The 16,136-nt window shown below is 32.4% G+C and overlaps 1 protein-coding gene across 1 annotated transcript; it reads left to right on the top strand.

The window, feature by feature from the left end:
* The first annotated feature begins 10,456 nt into the window (after positions 1 to 10,456).
* Positions 10,457 to 12,431, top strand: LOC106424175 (putative cysteine-rich repeat secretory protein 37). The gene is made up of 2 exons (XM_013864920.3): positions 10,457 to 10,804; positions 11,711 to 12,431. The coding sequence occupies exons 1-2, from the start codon at positions 10,469 to 10,471 to the stop codon at positions 12,149 to 12,151; spliced, it is 777 nt and encodes a 258-aa protein (XP_013720374.2). The 5' UTR covers positions 10,457 to 10,468; the 3' UTR covers positions 12,152 to 12,431.
* The last annotated feature ends 3,705 nt before the right edge of the window (positions 12,432 to 16,136 follow it).

Raw genomic sequence — 16,136 nt, 5'->3', positions numbered from 1 at the left:
AGTACAAGATAGGGCGCTGACATAAGCGCTTACTTCAGCGATTACATCATCGCTTACATCACACTTTAGTAGCGATTACATCATCGCTTACATCATTATTCATTATATTTATTTTACATAATAACACACTTATCTTACATAATTAAACATTGCAGACGACTTGCTTAGTGGTCCATTTCGAACTCGATGATGTGTTTCTCACAACATCCGTAGTGATCATCTGGACATTCGAATACATCTCCTGGATATTCGTACACATTCTCTGGCTCTTTCTCCTGAGGCTGCTGTGAGTCGTCGTTGATATCAATGTTGAACATTCTTCCAACCTCATCGATGTTCATAGAGTCGTCTGGGAGCTGAGCGTCTTGAAAATATTCTGGCGGGCATTCTTGGGACTCAGAGTTACGCTTCTTTTTCTTCTGCGCTCGTTTAACCACTTGTGGTTCGTCACTCTTATCCAAGTAGAATTGCAGATCTTCGTCGAGACTCATTTGGTAGTCTATTGGGTAATAGAACCAGTTCGGGACGAAGGGAATGGGAAATGATTGTGTGGCACTGTTGAGGCGGAACGCATGAGTTTGAAAGTCTTCAAATGGCTTGTTGTCGTTGAGGTTGAAATCTGGTCTGACTCCTCGTTGGTAGTCATTGTGGTGAATGAGAGTAGGCAGTGCGTGGACTTTACCGTTTTTTTTGTTGACTTGAACAGGGCGATGGAAGAAGTATATCGTGTGAGGGTTGAAGAAAGGGTTGAGACCGCCTTGACTTTGTAACTTCTTGAATGATAAGCCTGTTGCTTTTGCTGATTTCCTTAACTTACCGTTCCAGGCAGATAATGGCGCGAACCAGGTCAGAAATGTTGCAAGGCATTCCCTGTGACCTCGTTGAGAGGTGGTGAGTTGCGTGTTGATATACTGATATAACCATTGAATATCAAAGGTTATGCCAATAGTGTAGATCGAGCAGAGGTACCAGAGAAAACAGAGAACTTCTTCTGGTAAGTAAGCGTTTTCGATTCTGTAGAGATGAGCGAACGGGTAGTCCGGGTGAATTCCCATAGGTGAAATAAGATGATTATGGGATCCGTATCTTGACATGATGATGGATTCATAGGCAAAGATCTTGTTGCGGAGGTGCTCCTGTAGCGTTTCTTTGTTGATAAGCGAATGAGCGTCGTCGGGTATGTTTGAGGCGAAGTCATAGTAGATTTTTGTGGAAGAGCTTTCCATTATTTGTATTTCTTTTACTGGACTCCTGCTGAGCATATCTGCGAGAGTATTCTTTGAGCCCTTTAAATAGACGGATTCGAAATCGTACTTTGAGAACCATTCGCTCCATCGTAATAATTGCTGATGTGGGACCATCTTCTGCTTGAATTGTAACATCTTCGGAAAAGATGACATGTCCATTTCGATGCGAAATCGGTGTCCTATCAGATGGAACTCGAACTTCTCGATGGCCCTTTTGACGGCCAGTATTTCTTTGAAAGTAGAGTGATAATGCATCTCGGAATCTTTAAAGCGTCCACTTTTATATCCACAGATTTGACGTTTTCCATTTATTTCTTCGAATAAAATGGCTCCCCAATATTTGTCACTCGCGTCAGTCTGTAAAATGCGTGTTCCAGTGGAGGGAATCTTTAAAGGCGGTAGCTTCTGCACCTCTATTTTTAGGCTTCTGACAGCTTCGGTTTGTCGGTTTGTCCATTGTGGTGGATTCTTCGTTAGCATTTTCTGTAGGGGTCTTGTCAGCTGCGAAAGTCGCGGGATAAAGTCGCTAACATAATTGATTACACCGAGGAATTGTTGGACTTGTCGTTTTGTGAGATTTTCGTCGGGAAAATCTAAGAGCGTTGTAGCCAGATGGGCCTGAGGCGTAAAGTTGCCATCTGTGATTTGCATTCGAAGGAAGTCGATTTTGGGCTGGGCTATGACCATTTTTCGGGCCGAAAGCATGATTCCATATTGAATGACAATGTTTTGAAATTGCTGAAGAAGCTGAATATGCTCGGTTTCGGTAGACGAGAACAACAGTATGTCATCAATATAAATTAAGGCCGTATGAAGTAGAGGCTTGAATATACGAAGCATCGCTTGTTGGAATAATGATGGTGCGGTCTTGAGTCCGAAAGGTAAGACGTTCCACTGCAGATGACGATTAGGAAGACAAAACGCAGTTTTGTATCTTTCTTCAGGATGAACGCCAAGTTGCCAGAATCCCGACTTAAGATCAAATTTTGAGAAAATAGTTGCCCCTTGAAGATGTTGAAGAAGCGCCATTTTTTTTGGTAGCGGAAATTTGATGTCTTGTAGATACTGATTCAGTGGTTTGTAGTCGATGACTAGTCTTAGCTTCCCTCTTGCTTGTTCTGCACGATTGTTAACGTAAAAGGCTTTGCATGCCCATGGCGAGTTGGTTGCAGAGACTACTCCTTGTTGCACTAGCTGGTCGCATTCTTCATTCGCTTGCTGCAGTAGGGTTGGTGGCATTCCCGCATGACTAGCTTTAGTCGGAGTTGTTTGTATGTTTTATTTGAATGGCAAAGAAACAAAGAACTCCGAATTTAACCACAGCGGGTTATTGCATTTCTGTAGGAATTCTGTATGAGAGTCTGCACAAGAAATCTCCGTCAACTTCTCCTTGATCTTTGTAAATTCTTGAGAAATTAATCCTTCAATTGCGAAAAGTCGTGGAATTGACGTGAATGCTTTGAAGAGGCTTCTCCATTTTAATCCGTGTGGTTCGATAGAGATATCGAATTTTTTCTTGAAGGCATAATATGAATCCCATCCCAGTATTAGATCTTTTCCAGGTGCCGTAGAGCCAAGGACTTCTGTAGTAATATGACAACCGGGGAAGAGCTCGATTCTGATAGGTTTTAACTTGAGCTTTATTGTTAATGACCCTGAGTTAGCGACTCGAAATTCTTGCTGGTGAGCTAGCCACATCGACGGAGAAAGAATCTTGGGATTAATGATCGTTGTGTGGGCTCTGGTGTCTATGAATGCGATGGCGCGAACCGGGTCTTCTTGACCAGATGGGTCTAAAATCATCACTGGTAGATGAGGAGTTTGTATGTTGTCATGTCGCGGTATTTTTGTAATTTTGAAGCAGCAATCATTTTCTTCTTCGGCAGATGAATCAGACGAGTTGTCATAATCTGAGTAGCCACAAATAGCATCGTTGTCGTCACTATCATAAGATAGAACTGATTCTAAATCGTGGCCTTCGAGATCAATATCTGGTGCTATTTCAGATATTGAATTGATTAAGTACTGCTTCTTTTTAGCTGACTTGTTTGGACAGTTTTTTGCAAAATGTCCTTCCTTTCGACATAGAAAGCATTTTGTTGATTTCCTTAAGCCTTGTTTTTTCCGAAAGAATCTCTTGCGTCTGAATCTGTCGGGGCGCCTAGAGAATCGTTTTTTGAATCTTCGATGTTTTTCTTGTGGGTCGCACGAACAAGATTTCTTGGACTTATAACACTTGATTGATAGATCCGGTCGGGAGCATATCTTCGATAGTTGCTTTGATCTATCCATAAACTCTGTCCAGAATTCTTTTTGTTTGCAGAGTTTATCCAACGTTCTGAAGACATATTGCTGTATTTGTCCGATGGAAATGTCTTCTATTGTTTGACCTTGATCTCTGATGTATAGCTTAGTCTGCTGACTAAGATAATCGTCGATGGAGGAGAGGTATACGTGCTTCAGGCTTGGATTGTTAAGGCCATTTAGCGCGTAGTATCTTCGTGTCTGTTTTTCAAAGTGTTTTGAAAGGTCTTTCTTCCTTAACGAACAGCACTTTGCTGAGAAGAATTCTTCTTGTAGTTGCTCTTTCTGGTGTGTGGGTATACCAATGAATTCTCTATGGATTTCTCCAAGAAGCAATGGTATTGTTGTTTGATATACTTGCTGCTGTCTATATTCGCCAAGTGAATTCCACCATTCTTTAAGGGCACCAGATAGTCTTGCTGTAAACTGCTGGATCACCAATTGCAAAGAGGATGTGATAGCTTCAGAATTCATCCACGCATGAAACTCGTCGAGACGATCATTCCACTTTTCAAATGGTATATCATCAAAAGTGAACACCATAATTTTTGAAGAAAATTGTTTCGTTGGAATCTCTTGATTTGGAAGTTGATTTGGAAAATCATAGTTCATCTCTTCGTCGCTGGAATAGACTTCGTTGATATCTGGCTCTTTCTTTGGAGTACTTGACCCTTCTCCGATTGCAAATTGTCTTGGTAGGGAACTATCATTCGATTTGGTTTCATAGTCACTGGAATTTGTGTCTGAATAGTGACTAATTCTCGTAATCTGTCTGGAAGACAAGGGTTGTTGATCCTTTTGAACAGGCAATTCCGGAATTTCACTAAGGTTATTGAGCAGATTGGCCATTGAAAATTCGATTATTCCAATGTCCTTTTCTTTCTTTTTGCTGTCTTCTACTGACTCATGGCTGGAGGAAGATGTAAGAGTCGGTTTCTTACTAGGGTTGACTTGAAATTCCGATTCTTTTGAACGTCGAGGCTTGGATCGAGTCGTCTTGGTATGATAGTTGGTTGAAGTCGAACCATAACGAGATGTGAAAACTTCATCAGAGGACAGAAAGCTCGGAACTGGGGATCTTGTTTTTTGTGTTTGTTGACCAAAAAGGAAGCCAGGTGAGTAGGATCCTTGGTACATTGGTATGCTTGAAGGTGTGCCGCCAAGGGAATTAAAGTACGCATTAGCTTGCTGGTTTTGAACCATGCTTTCTAGACATTTTTGGAGATCTCGTAACTGATATTTAAGACTAGTTGTCTCTGCTTCTTTGTTGCGAAATTGGGTTGTGTTTGCCATCATTTGTTTCGCCATGGTCATCATTTCTTGATGGAGATTGCCTAGTCGACCGTATATATCAGTGATCGATTTTTGGAGGCTGAGTAATCTGCTGTTGTATTCTTCTGCCAATTGATCAACCTTATGATTTATGGTCGATAAGAGTTGATTTTGTGCCAGTGAATTTTCTGTTTGCCAGTTGAGAACCTTCTCCGCTTGACTTAACAGGCTAGGACCAGATGAGTCCACGGTTTGAGAAAGAATTTTTGGGCAATGTGCAACATTGTTCTTTAAAAATTTTTCTTGTGGCGGGAAGTCCTTGGGGTTGATCATCATGATCTGCTGCCTTGGTTCATCCTTCTCTTCAGAGTAATGAACTATAAAGTCGTACTTTCCTTCACCAAGTGGACCAACAGATGTGTCTCCTTCGAGATATCTTTTGTAGAGTGGGTCCTTCTTCTTTCTTCGACGTATGCGAATATCTTCATCAGATTCGTAGCTGTAGCTTGCTTCATCACAAGTAGCACATGAACAAACATCGAAGTAGCAATGTCCGTCTTTGTCTTTGAAAGGATAGATCACAGTTCCATCTTTTTCAAAAGAACTTGGTTTTGGATTTTGTTCTTTTGCTGGACCGTGGAAGCTTCGTTCATCAATCTGTATTGCGAACTGAGTGAACAACTGCTTTCGGAAAGATGATCGGGGTTTTTCGAATTTGATCTCGGTTGTTCCATCATTTCGAGAGTGAAATCTGACTTCAGATGATTGAATGGGTGATTAAGTAGCTTGATGAAGCTTCTCGTAACTTGTTACCCATGACTCTGGTAGTCGGCGCAACAGTTCTTCACGAGAAATTTGTCGAGGGATTTGTATCGAGTTTGGCGCTTGAGATGCTGAAGTGACTTCGAGGTATAGTGCTTCGTCTGACGAGGGAAGTACAAGATCAAGTGCGTGGTCTTGAATTCGGTAGACTATTTGATGATGCAAGGTAGCTGCTACACTTTTTTCTTGCATAGGTGCTCCGACCAGTTGAAGTTGAACTTTAAGCGTCTTTAAGAGATTTGGGTCTTGTAAAGAAACATTAAAGTTTGGAAACAGTGTTATAAATACTGTTCCTGCGTTTAATGTTGTCTGAACCGTTCCAATGCACGCTTGCTGGTAGGACTTTAATCGAGAGTCGATTAAAGCTATACGAGCAATGACAGGTAAACCTTTTCTCGCATGTAAGGTTAACCCAATTCGTACTACACCAAAGTGAAGATGAGTATAGCCTTGTTGCTGCCATAACCTAGGTAGGTTTTCTGGGATGTTTAGAGAAATAAATTGCTCTTCTTCTGTAGCTGGAACTTGACAAGACGAGAATTTGCTGGACTGGACATATTCCATGACTTTCCGACTTGATGAAGGTTTTATGAGATCTCGAACACCTTTAACAGAAAAGGCGCTAGGCTTTTTTGTAAAATATTCATATGGGTTTACAAGGGGAAGGGTTGTTTCGGGTAGTTGGTCGCCCGGAACATATTCGATTTCATATAGGGAATCAATTTTTGAAGAGGAAGAACGGCTTTTACTACGAGGGAAAGTAGAAATTGCAAACTGGGAATAAATGGATGTAGGGTTTGAGGTAGACATTATGAGAGGATGTTTTCCAGATTTCTTAAAACAATCAGTGATAAACAAGGATTCGATCTATCATAACGCAAGTCTGAGAATTAGGCTCTCATACCATTAAATCTTAAATTTGGTGATAATACAATGATATACATTTTTTGTCATCAGTGTAAACATACTTTAATTAAGATTCTGTTAATTATAAAAAACTCTATATCTATTAAGAAAAATGATACAGTTGACTTCGAACACCGTATGAAAGGTTGTCTGCCCTTGTTTTTTGAGTCCGGGGTATGTGCATAGTTTCAAAATGCAAAAAGCTTTCCTTGATCAGTTGTATTACATTCAATGTTGGTTGCAAAAGAAAGTTATTTTTTTTTGTTCTAAAATCATCTTCACCAATTAAAAATAATATATCACAGACGTCACATGAAATTATCGAAGATTCTTCGTACATTTCATCGTCCAAAAAAGTTTAAAATTCCGTTTGTTGAGGAAAAATGCTGCTTCTTGTTTTCCTTGCTTTCATTAAACCATCAAAGCCGTTTAATGTATTATGCCACCCATTACCAAAGAAAAACTCCTTATTCTTCCTAAATCGATCGGTAAGACACTACCTTCATATTCTTTGAGGCATATTTGGAAATTTTTTGCCTTATATTCTTAATGGATTGTGTCTGCGTTACCCTATGCTTATTTGAGCTTATTGCCATGGAATTTTTTTTTGTCTATGCCAACTTTAGAGTATGCTGAGGGTTTATATCAATCCATTACAATTTTTATCATTGTGTTTTTTCCAAATACAGTATAACCTCTTTAAATTAATACTCTATAAATTAATATATATTAAAATTCTCTATAAAATAATATAATTTTATAGTCTCAAATCGAGTTTTTGGTTCAATTAGTATATCGATAAATTAATATCTCTATAAACTAATAAAAAAATTATTGTTTTGGTTTAGTCCCAACATTATTAATTTATAGAGGTTTCAGTGTATACCATAGGATCCATGCAAATTGAGCATCTTATACACACGGTGAAATCCTCCAATACTAATAACCCATATTCGCAAAAAAAGGATTGCATAAAGAAGCTACATGGGTGTGTGGAAACTTTTAATATAGCCCAATCTGAATACCTAGAGTACATCAAATAGTAATGATTAATCGACTCCTCCACTGCACAAAACCTTTCACACTGTATATCACATTTTATCCCCGACTCCTTAAATTCACTCTTACTGATAAGCATTCTGACATAACCTGCTTAAAAATGTTTTAACTTTGGTGGTTATTTTATTTTCCATGAGTGTGGCCGTAAAACCGTAGTATCAGGAACGCCAGATACTGGTGGCTGTTTCATTTTATCCGGGTATAGGTACTCTGCTTCGTAGCCCGACTTTGCTGTATATTTACCCGACTGAGTAAAGTGCCACAATAATATACATTATAAATATCAATCAATTATTAGTTATGGATTGGATCGTAATCAGATTTTTTTAAAAATGGTCTCTTATATATTGTTGGGAAAATTGTTTTTTTAGGCCAAAAAATGATAACTATGTCCTATTAAGCTAATTTCTTTTTTTGTACTACTTTTTCTTCTAATACCCTTTAGTATTTTCAAAAATAAATCAAATATATAGCTTTAGAAACAAAAAAATTCAAAAAATAGTAGCTACTGATGAAATACCTATATCCACTTATTGGTATTTTTTTCTAATTCTAAAAATGTTTAAATCGTAATTTCATATTTTGTTCTACAAAAAGTAGAATTGGCATTCTACACAGTAGAAAATGTAATCCACTTTTTTCATTGAATCTAATATATTTAGAATACATGATCTACGTAGATAATAGTAATCTAAAAATATTTGGAAAACACATTCCGCACTTAACCTATCGTTCTAAAATTTGTAGAATCTGGAATCTACACATTACTATAAATCTAAAACCTGTAAAAATCGAAATCTACACATTACTATAAATCTAAAACTAGTGGAAATCGATTTCAAACATGTTTATTGTGTTCTACATATAGTAGAATACAGATTCTACTGATAAGCATAAATAGTTCCAAAAATATGGGAATAAAATATTTGGAAATATTAAGTTTCCTTGTATTTATTAAATTGTTTAAAAAAAAATCGTGATTTATAAAATCAATTTTTAAATTAAAAAAAATAAAACATCGATTTGGAAACGTTCGATCTGAACCAGTCGATCCTGATCTGAACCAGTCGATCCTGATCTGAACCGGCAAAAGACTTTTATACCTTTTTTCTTTCTATATATAATAAATCATTATTTAGATAAAAAAATAATTTTTTTTATGTTTTCGAATTATAATTTCTCAAATTCGAACTTTTTTATAAATTTGTTTTTCAATTTTTTTTTTCAAAATGTTTTATATTTTTTAAGTATTTATTTATATATTTATTAGAATACTAAATTTCACATTCCAAAAACGCTACTCCACCCTCAACTCTAAACTCTAAGTCTTAATTAATTAATCTTAGAGGTATAAGTGTCTTTTACCATTCATTAAAAGTGTGGGTAAAAGTGGTTAGTGTAAACATGAAAATTGGTACTATGAAAGTGGTATTTGTGGTAATTTTCCTTTATTGGAGGGATTTTTAATATTTTTTAAATTATTTTATTTAAAAATTATATTTTAATATTTAACATATTTTTTATTAATTGTAATTTCGAATTTTTAATTGAAATAAAGGACAATATTGTCATTTTGAAGATATTTAGACTAATATGACATAAAGTATATGAGAATAGTCTAATAAGACATAGTTATCATTTTTGTGGCCTAAAAAAACAATTTTCCCTATATTGTTTTGTTGAGCATTATTAAGCAATGAGCAATTAATTGTTTTGTTGATCTCTGGTCTTAAGGTTTCCGTTTTTTGAGGCCTGATCAGGGGCGGACGGACATTGACGTCTATTGGTTGTTTTCATTGGAAACTCACGTTTGGTTGGACTGCAAAAGAATGACTATTTTTTGGACAAATCAAAAGAATGACTATTTATCATTTGATGATTAATGATTACCTGTTTAATTTTTCATTTGTGTATACTTACCATGGAGAGTAACTAGTTGTTGAATTTTATTTAATTTTATTTTTTGATTTTTATTGTCATATCCGTAAAATGACTTGACCTGAAATGAAGCCGGCTTCATTATTTTATCGAAGGATAACATGCTTTGGTTTTCTAATTTTTTTAATATTTTTTTAAGTAAAATGTACTAAGCAAAAACAACGTCTCTATTACTTAGTTTTCTATTTTAGCTAAAGCAAACAAAAAAACTTAACTTACATGTTGATTAATCATATATATATATTAGATGTTTCTAAGACGTTTCCATTTTTATTTTATTTTTAGAAATCACGTTTTCACGTTTCAAAACTTTTTCGTTTTTTGTTTTCGCGTATCCGTTTCTGATTCCATACAACCTAGGTTATTAGTATGTTTAATGGACCAATTTTGGTTCCCGTACCGTACATATGTTTGAATTAATTAATCTGTCAATTTTAAGTTTTTAAGTGAGCAATAAATATAAAGTACTATAATTAGTGATCTTAACTAGACAGAGTTAATTTCTGGTTCTCGGTATGTGCCAAATGTGCAGTCTCTAAGTCCACATATGATTTTAGCACATTTTAATTAGATCTAAGGTCAGTTTTTAAATTAAAAAGCTAAAATATTTTTGCAAATTATTATTATACTTTCAAAATTAGAACATATTACAAAGTCCATTTAGATTCATGAGCCATGGACGAAAAATCTGGTATCATAGTTTTAAGAGTTTAAACTTAAAACATTCATAATTTGGACTTTTTCTTTGTCTCTCCTTTTCTGCCGCCGAAAATATGATGCCGAAAATATGCAAACTTTTTTTCTCTTCTATCCAATACAATTAATTGAAATTCTTCAGAGTCTCCTATATAAATATGTCAATACCAACACTTTATTTGACAAAATCACCCTTAACTGAAAAAGAATAACAATCTAAAACAATGAAAATTTCATTTTCTTTATCCAAACATTTTCTTTTCCCTATTTTGGTTATGCCATTCCTCATGATACATAGTGTTTCATCATTGAACCTTACCAATGAGTATCTGAATCACAAATGCCTCCTTGATCAGGGGAAATATAACTCTGGAAGTGAGTACGAGGATAACCTCAACCGTCTCTTTCGTAAAGTTAGTAGTGATGCTTATGCTGTGATCGGTTTCACACACACAAGTATTGGAACATCGACTCCCAATTTTCTTACCATCACTCTCCAGTGTCGTGGTGACTCTATTGGGTCTAAATGCCATACATGCGCTGACACTGCAATCTTGGAGGTAAATCAACTATCATATATTTAAATATGAAAATTACGTTTCTCGGTGTTAAGAAATCTTATCTTTAAGCCAAAAGAGAAATAACTACATAAAAAAATCAGATTATCGTTAATTAGAAAGATATCAGCTGACAAAATTTAACATTTTTTATAGTTAGGGGTGGAACAATCAAAGATCTTAGATCAGATCTGAGATCCGCTCCGGATCCACTCCAATTATCCAGCTATCTGGAAGGTCAGACCCGTGTGATAGAACCTCTGATCACTTAAAACATGGATATATGGATTCTGTAAATATACTTTAGTTTTTTTTTTAATAATTGATCAAAGATAACATTAAACTTATACATAAAATTCACTTTTGAATTATTTTGTAATATTAATTTTACTTTCTGAAATATTTTTTTTTGAATATTTTATTTCATTTTTATATAATGTTATGAAAATTTAATTTGATATTATTTTCAATATTAATTACTATTTGTAAGGATTCGTATCAAATTATGAATATCTACTGTTATTCTAATATTAAGATTGATATCTCTTGATATCAAAAACTCAAGAATCCAGATATGAATAATCATAAGATGAATCTAACAGATCTGTATACCTTGAATATCTGGATATCTAGACCCGACTCAGTCCAAATTAAATAGACATCACAATTTATCATAAATGTCGTGTAGAAACCAAATTAAATATACAATGTTTTTATTAAATGCAACTATGTTAATAAAGGCTGAAACTATTTATACATGTGTGGTTCTTTTAAGCCTTATTTTTAACATTTCTCCTATATTCATCAAAATTAATCATTTACTATACAAATAATTAGGAGAAGAAAGCTTAAACAGAATATTAAATCATCATTTAAAATATACAAAATATATATGGTTGTATATTGCAGTTTCATAAGAGATGTCCGAAGAACAAAGGAGGAATAATATGGTACGACCAATGTTTTCTCTACGTTACTACAATCAAAGAAGAAGTTCCAATCAAAACTAATTACGAGAATATTTTTTCTATGTACAACTCAAATAACGTGAGAGGGGATGGACATTTTTTTGCCAAGAGGGTGATGGATTTTTTATCTGAGCTCACACTTAAAGTCGAGAAAACAATCAAGGGCGTTCACATCATACTATACGCGGAAGGGGAAAAGAAGCTTGGAAAAAATAAATTGTATGCAATGGTGCAGTGTATACAACTAACATTAGATTGTAAGAGTTGTTTGGAATGGAGTATCAAAAAGCTCTTCAAAAACAGTGACATTAAACAAGGAGCAAGAGTTTTGGGTACCAATTGTGGTGTAAGATATGAGCTATACCCTTTTCTTAGGAGTTAAGCAGTTTCACTGGTGTGAATACATCCTTTTCATAATTTCTAATTATCAGTATTGTTTACTATTTTGTTTAGCTGAAATGCTATATTCATATATCAATAAAAATAGTGTTTACAAAAACATATCCTAAGAAATTGTTTAAGAGATCAAAATTGTTTTTTTTAACAATGATTTCTATTGGCTTGGAATTGTTGAGGCTATTACCTAGTAGACCTGTGTGAATACTTTCATCAGTATAACTAGGACGAAGAAGACTAAGTTTGGGTATGCGACCAAAATAGGATGTACCTATCTTTTCTCTGCAAGGCATGTCTTCCATTAACCATAAACTCAGTCACAGTCGCCATACTTTCACCAGGTCCTTTTGGCACAACCCCATAAAAGGCCACCACATTTGGATGGTGAAGATTCGCCAAGATCCTAGCTTCCCTCCAGAAATCTTTTTTCTGTACAAAAACACCAGTGTGGAACTAATGGAGGAGACATACATATGATACAAACTTGACTTAGAGTTAAACCTGTCGATCTTGCTCGGATGATCTACCAGAGAAACAACTATTCTTTATCCTCTTGATAGCTACATCAGTCCCTCTCCACTTCCCATGATAAACAGTTCCAAACGTCCCAGATCCTAGTTCATGTAAGTCATCAAGATCTGTATTCTTTATAATCTGAACTTACAAAGACCAAAGTCAATGATAAACAACACTTAAAAATATAACCAACTGTCTGAAAACTTTTTGTTACTTGTAAGTTATAGATTCCAGCTTCTCCAATTGTGTATTTTTTCCTTTACCATATTTTTCCTGCATAATAAAAAGATATCATCACAGCAACACAAAGAAACTCTACTAGAAAAAGAAAAAAAAACAAAGTTACCTCCATTCTAGACATAGAACAAACACTTGTGCTCTCTCCTTCTCTTGTATAGGAGTTGTTATCATTTGACTTAATATTAACTAGATCTTGACCCGCGCAACCGCGCGGGTGTTCTTTTTCGGTTTTATAAACATATATATATATATATATATATATATATATATATATATATATATATATATATATATATATATATATATTTTTAGTTCATTACTGGTATACAATTTTAACGTTAACCATATATTTAAATGTTTATATACCTGTTTCAAATATAACAATTTTATAGTTTACATGGTGTAACAATCAATAGTATAAAACTATCACATGTATTTGTCACTTCTAATTATATATTATGTTACTGTATTTAAATTTTGTTATTAAACAAATTAATATATGCATGAAACAACAACAACATATTTGAAATTTATTTTGTATCAAATTTATATTCAATTCTGACCCGCCAACCTTCAAAGTCGTATTTCCTTATATCAATATTTTTTTTTACGTTTATTCATTTTAAAAATATATTCTTTGAATATACAAAAATCTAAGATATGTCAATTTTTATACATTTATCATATAGTTTGCGAATGCTAAATGGTTATGTCATCGTATTATATTTTTAGCATAAATATTTTATATTTATGAAAATAAAATTATAAATTTATCAATTTAATATAATTTATCATATTTAATTCAATATAATATTTTTACTTTAACATGAATTATTATTATTATAAAATAGATAAAAATAAGATATAATCTTTTTGTTTCATTCATAAACGATAATTGAATACATATTAATGAATAATAATAATTCATTGGTAATTATAAAATTAGTTAAAATATTTATATAAACTTCCTGAAAATTAAGATATTGTTAAAATATTTTTCAACACATTTGTTAGAATTATATATATATATAGTTAAAATGAAAAGATATCATAATTAAAATAAATACAAAGATTTTTTATATTATTAGCTTTAATGAAATACATGTTAATTTTTATACATGTATTATATAGTTTGCTAATGTTAACCCCGGTTACCATCATATTATATTCTGAACATAAATACTTCTGAAAATAAAATATACAAATCTAATAATTTAATAGTTTATCATGTTTAGTTCAATATAATAATTTTCTCTTAATATTATTGATTATTTTATATAATAGGTAAAATAAGATAAAACTTTTATGGTTTTATTCTTCATTTTATAAAATATATTAATATATAATAATATTTTAAAACTAATTACGAATTATAAAAAATATTTACATAGAATTTTTGAAAATTAAGATCTTGTTAAAATCTTTCAAACAGATTTGTTAGATTTAAAAAAAAAATATATTTATATTTAAAACTAAAAGATATCAAAAGATATTATTTAAATCGGTTCAGTATTTTGAACTATACAATGATTTACATTACTACTATGTATAATTTATTATGGAATCAAATATGTGTTTGTTAACCAATCCGGTTTTATAGGAGTCGATTGTTATATTAGGAATGATATATTATTAAGCCATATTATTCGGAACAAATAAATGATAACTGATTTCTAATGAGAGTTCATTTTTTAAAATATCATACATGAATCAAGGTTGTGACTTCTGTTTTAATATATAAGATTACATGAGGAACAATAGTTGAAAGACATGCCGATTAAATGTAAGAGAAATTTTCTATGATATCCTATTTTGTTTATTTTCACCAAAAAACCTCATATGAAAGAAAATGACGAAAACAAGTTTCATTAAAAATAAAAAATAAAATATACATTTAAGATTAATTAAGGGCAATTGTCAATAATAGCATCTTTTGAGTTTTTGTCTCAGAAATGACACTAGAAGAAGAAAGTCACAAAAATGACATTCATTAAAAGGTAAAATATCTCTAATACCCATGGTTTAAAATTAAATAAACAAACAAAAATAAATAAAAACAAATAAAATAAAAATAAAAAATAAAAAATAAAAAAAGAATTTTTTTTATAGTTTTAGATTATATGTTTTCAGATTCAAAATTTTTTATAATTTTTTTTTTGAAAATTTTTTTTTGAATTTTTTTTAAAGTTTTTTTTTCAAATTTTCTTTTTATAATTCAAAAATACTTTTTGAAACTGTTTTTAAATTTTTTAGTATTTATTTTTTATTTTATAAAATTTTAAACCATAATTCCAAAACCCACCCCTTAACTCTAAACCCTAAGGTTTGGATTAATTAACCCAAGGGGTATAAGTGTATATTTACCTCTTTAATGAAACCTATTTTTGTGACTTTGAGCTTTGAGTGCTAGTTTGGGAACAAAAACTTGGTTTGGTGCTATCCTGATATTTTTCTCATTAATTAATCAAGATTTAACGTTTAGAATTAAAGAGTGAAGTTTTGAGGGCATTGTTTAAAATTTAATTTAAAAAATAAATAAATATTAAAAATTTCAAAATACTTTAAAAAAAAATATATTTTAAAAAGCATTTATGCATTTAAGAAAAATAAGAAATTTGATTTTTTTTTTGAAAGTTCAATTGAAAAAGGATAAAAAAAGTCTGAACTTGGAAATATATAATCCAAAACTATTATTTTTTATAATTTATAATTTATTTATATTTATAAATTTATAAATTTTTAATACAAGATATATAAAGATTTTTTGCCTATTCAATGAAAAATTTTAGTCAGTTTTCTTTTTCCGGGTTCTTTTAATAACAAAAATTTAGACTATTTGAAAGAATTGCCCTAAATATAGACATCAATAATAGAAGACCGGTGCATAAAGTTTAGACGTCTTTACTTACTGTCTTTCTGAACATAAGAGTAATTGTACAGTGTATACTCTTTGATGAGGTAGATGAATTTACATACGCTATATTAAGTATTCTAAATCGAACAGATTGTTGTGCTTTCAGTAGATTTACATTTCCAAAATGTCGTAGATGGTATTTAGATATAATTTCATCACAGAAATATTTTTTTATAAGTTTACATATATGTTAATATCATGTTTAATAATTTTCCAAATTCTTTTAGTATTTCAATAAATTGGTTTTATGTTAAATGGATAATAAATTAGATTCATTACACTTATTAGTGAAATTCCCGAC

This window comes from Brassica napus, chromosome A5, assembly GCF_020379485.1.
Source record: "Brassica napus cultivar Da-Ae chromosome A5, Da-Ae, whole genome shotgun sequence".
NCBI classification, from domain to species: Eukaryota; Viridiplantae; Streptophyta; class Magnoliopsida; order Brassicales; family Brassicaceae; genus Brassica; species Brassica napus.
Note: the sequence above shows the minus strand (reverse complement) of the source record. Positions and strands in the feature narration are given on the sequence as shown.

Bases quoted from the DNA above. Each gene is read 5' to 3' on its own strand.
- LOC106424175 (XM_013864920.3), top strand. From the start codon at position 10,469: ATGAAAATTTCATTTTCTTTATCCAAACATTTTCTTTTCCCTATTTTG. The intron at 10,805-11,710 runs GTAAATCAACTA...TGTATATTGCAG, and splicing joins CTGACACTGCAATCTTGGAG to TTTCATAAGAGATGTCCGAA.